Here is a 3230-nt window from a genome sequence, read left to right on the forward strand (position 1 = left end):
ACCGACGTGAATTTTTTAAGGTATATTTCGAGAAGCGGACGTTGTTCCAGCTGGAACGTAACGTGCCCTTATGTAATCTAAACACCACAACGATGCGAAAAGCTGACAGAGTATCGGGGAGCCGAGCAGCGAGCCGTTCAAGTGAGGAGCGATGATGCGCCTGACGCGCGAGAAGCCGCTCATTCCCATCTAACGGGCAGGCCGCCGGCGTGCTCGAGGCGGGGGGGGGGGGGGGAAGTGCCGGTCAGGTCGGCGGTGGGAGCGTTGTCGGTCGATGCCATTCGGGTCCGGCGGGTGGGCCGGTCCGGGCAGGTTCCGGCGCTGTCAGCGGCCGGTGTTGTTACGCGCCGCCAGCCAGGACAACCTGCTTGAACTCTGAAATGGCCGTCGGAGTGGCGTTACGCGCCGCTGGAGGTACCCGCCGGGCGGCGGAGATTGTTGGCGGTGGCAGAAGGCTTGTGCGGGCATATACGGCGAGCACGAACGAGTGGCATGACGCACTATCGTATAGGACGCGAGACTAGCACCGTCCCTTTGAAAGGCGGCTACCGCTCCCCGACCCATGTGGTTGCTGTCGGCGAAAATACGGCATCAGCTCACCGACAGCCGCGGCCCAGCTGCGCCTGCATCACAGTAGAACACGAGGCAAAAACCCGGCGGGGCACATCGTTAGGCAAGACAAGCGTGGCAGTGTGGAGCGTGCCTGCTTGGGTGTGGAACGAGTCATTGGGGAAGCATAGGGCCCTGCCAGAGCAGTATTCTATTTCTATTCTTACTGAAACGAGCGGCAAGTTTGGGACTGCAGGAACAGCTTTTTTCTAGCCCCAGCATATCTAAGACGCGTGCAAAATTGCCAGTTTGCGTCTTGGCTTGATGAGAACAGCAGCCGTTGCTGGTACACTACTCCACCCGGCACCGCTGACGCTATGGACGTAAGCTACCGTGATGAAATTACTTGCGATATGTTGATACTCGCATCCCATTGGGGCCGTTTAGCGCTGAAAACTTTTCATAACCAAGTGGGCGTTAAAACGAAAGTCCCAGCAAATTAAGGGTGTTTTGTGACGAGTGTTTCCCATGATCGCACCTAGATTGGGAAACGAACAATTGGTTGCAATTTGCGGCAACTTTCAAAAGTACGGGTGCCCAGATAGAAATTAACCAATTTGTCACCCAACAGCGGCGAGGGATATTTGTAGTATAATCGTGGTCTTGGTGGCTTTTCGCCTGACAGTTGAGTGGTGCAACACGCTTAGCGACGGCGGAAGTCACCAGTGATCGCTTACTTAGACTTACTCAGATGTTTTGCGAGGAATTACACCCTATTCAAAGCCTTTAAAAATCAGCCTCACATCGCGAAATAGAGAGACTTGAGATCTGAACGGTCATGGGCGGCAACCCAGCTCTCCCCGGCGGTACCCAGGTAAGGGGGGGGGGGGGGTTGACCGGGCAGACTGTGCGGAGTCCGCTGTCGGTACTCATCCACCGTCCGCTGCCGGTCCTCCGTACCCGGGTAGGAGATGCGGCTGTCGCCATCCTCGTCAATCTCCTCCACGATCTCCTCGACTGCAACGCACAGAATGTGTGGTTATGGCTATGCACACGCACTCGTTCTTTGCGAAATCGGACAGCACATTACTCACGATGCAGACCCATTCAGGCGCCGAGGACATGCTTGCGACGTCGGACTCTGAAAGGTGCTTGCCGCATGACACTTGGCTGCGGTCTGACTCCTGAGTGGCCAATCAGCTTGTAGCATTTCTCTGGGATCCGAACGCATTATATGTCACCTGTGCTCCGCAGCATTCTCAGATCAGCCATATCGTGATTCATGACAACAACGAACGTCCGGTGTCCTGCTTTGATCAAGTATGCGTGAACCACACCGAGAGAGGGGTGGCACCAAAGTTCGTTTTAAAGTGTCTTGCCATTTCCCGTCCTGGCGCTATCGTAAACCCTTCGCGAGCAGAAGAATGCCGTGCCCCGTGGCCTCTGCTTCCGCGTGACGCACAGTCAACACATAGCTTATCAGGGAGAGTGGGACGCAAGCACACGTGGCATGACACCTCACAAACAAGGGACAACAAAGAGTCTTTTGTAGCCTGCGCCGGTAGCCTGCGCAAATAGTGTCAGTGCAGTTCTACGCGTCATGTTTGATGACTTCTTTACTTAACAGAGCCTGGTGGATAAAGAACAGCCACCAATCTGTCAAACTGCCACGAATCCGTAAGGCATTGGTCCAAGCAGTAGCTCTAGAGCAAATAAATCCGAACACGTTGATTTCGTCGGCCAAAATGGCCAGGCCTGGCACTCTCATAGCCGCCATTTGTCGAACAATGTGATCTCTGAACAGGCGCGCAAACGCTGTGTCAAGGAACGTCACAATCAGCGTAACTTCAGCGCAGTACACCGATGAGGCTCTTTGAGATGATTTCATAAAGGTTGCATTAGCCCCATTCACTCCACCCCATCCCCAGCTGTTGCGGCGTCACACGTGTATGGCGATACCAACCGCACACGCTAGCACGACGCTAGTTCCACGACATGCGACACGTCCTGCTAATGATAATATTCGTCTAAAAGGCTGAAGATTTTCCAACAGCTTAGCAAACAAGAAACAGCTTTCAGCTGTGGAGCATATACATATACATGGCGTACAGTAAACTTGTCTGCTTCGGTTATAGCCCTCCGTCATATATATATATATATATATATATATATATATATATATATGTACATACATGCACACATGTATGCTCGAACGTGACACTTAAGTTGACTTACTTTCCTCCAGCGAGATGTTCTTTCCCAGACTTTTGAGAACGTTCCAGATGTCCTTGGGGCTGATGGTGCCAAAGTTCTGACGGTCGAAGATCTGGGAGCAGTACCAGTCATTGTCACTGTTAAGTATACACTGTTAAGTATAACTTCGTTCTGCAGTGTCATGTGTTGTCATAAACTGACGAGACAATATTGAGCGGTGCAACAAACCGCTATACCATATGTGATTAGCTCGGTTCCATGTTGCCCGCTTTTGCATTATCGGACGGCAGGTACGCCCTCGCGCCGCGCTGCACGGACGGCGCAGATGTCTACTCACCTGGAAAGTCTGCCTGAGCGTGACTTCACGCTCGTGGGCCGTCTTCACCATGTTCTCCTTTCGGGCATAGGTCAAGGCGCACAAGAAATCCTCGAACGTGATCAGTCCGTCCCCTGCACGCAAGCTTGTC

The 3230-nt window shown here is 53.0% G+C and overlaps 1 protein-coding gene across 1 annotated transcript; it reads right to left on the reverse strand.

The window, feature by feature from the left end:
- Window positions 1-205: 205 nt before the first annotated feature.
- On the reverse strand, window positions 206-3208 carry LOC119109075 (calmodulin-like). The gene is made up of 4 exons (XM_037232614.1): window positions 3101-3208; window positions 2785-2875; window positions 1510-1566; window positions 206-375 (listed from the first exon to the last, which is right to left on the reverse strand). The coding sequence occupies exons 1-4, from the start codon at window positions 3149-3151 to the stop codon at window positions 341-343; spliced, it is 234 nt and encodes a 77-aa protein (XP_037088509.1). The 5' UTR covers window positions 3152-3208; the 3' UTR covers window positions 206-340.
- Window positions 3209-3230: the final 22 nt, after the last annotated feature.

Source organism: Pollicipes pollicipes, unplaced genomic scaffold (genome assembly GCF_011947565.3).
Source record: "Pollicipes pollicipes isolate AB1234 unplaced genomic scaffold, Ppol_2.1 Scaffold_7231;HRSCAF=8579_pilon_pilon_pilon, whole genome shotgun sequence".
Classification (NCBI taxonomy): Eukaryota; Metazoa; Arthropoda; class Thecostraca; order Pollicipedomorpha; family Pollicipedidae; genus Pollicipes; species Pollicipes pollicipes.

Bases quoted from the DNA above. Each gene is read 5' to 3' on its own strand.
- LOC119109075 (XM_037232614.1), bottom strand. From the start codon at position 3,151: ATGGTGAAGACGGCCCACGAGCGTGAAGTCACGCTCAGGCAGACTTTC. The intron at 2,876-3,100 runs GTGAGTAGACAT...TACTGCTCCCAG, and splicing joins CGCTCAGGCAGACTTTCCAG to ATCTTCGACCGTCAGAACTT. The intron at 376-1,509 runs GTACGGAGGACC...CGGCCATTTCAG, and splicing joins CAGCCGCATCTCCTACCCGG to AGTTCAAGCAGGTTGTCCTG.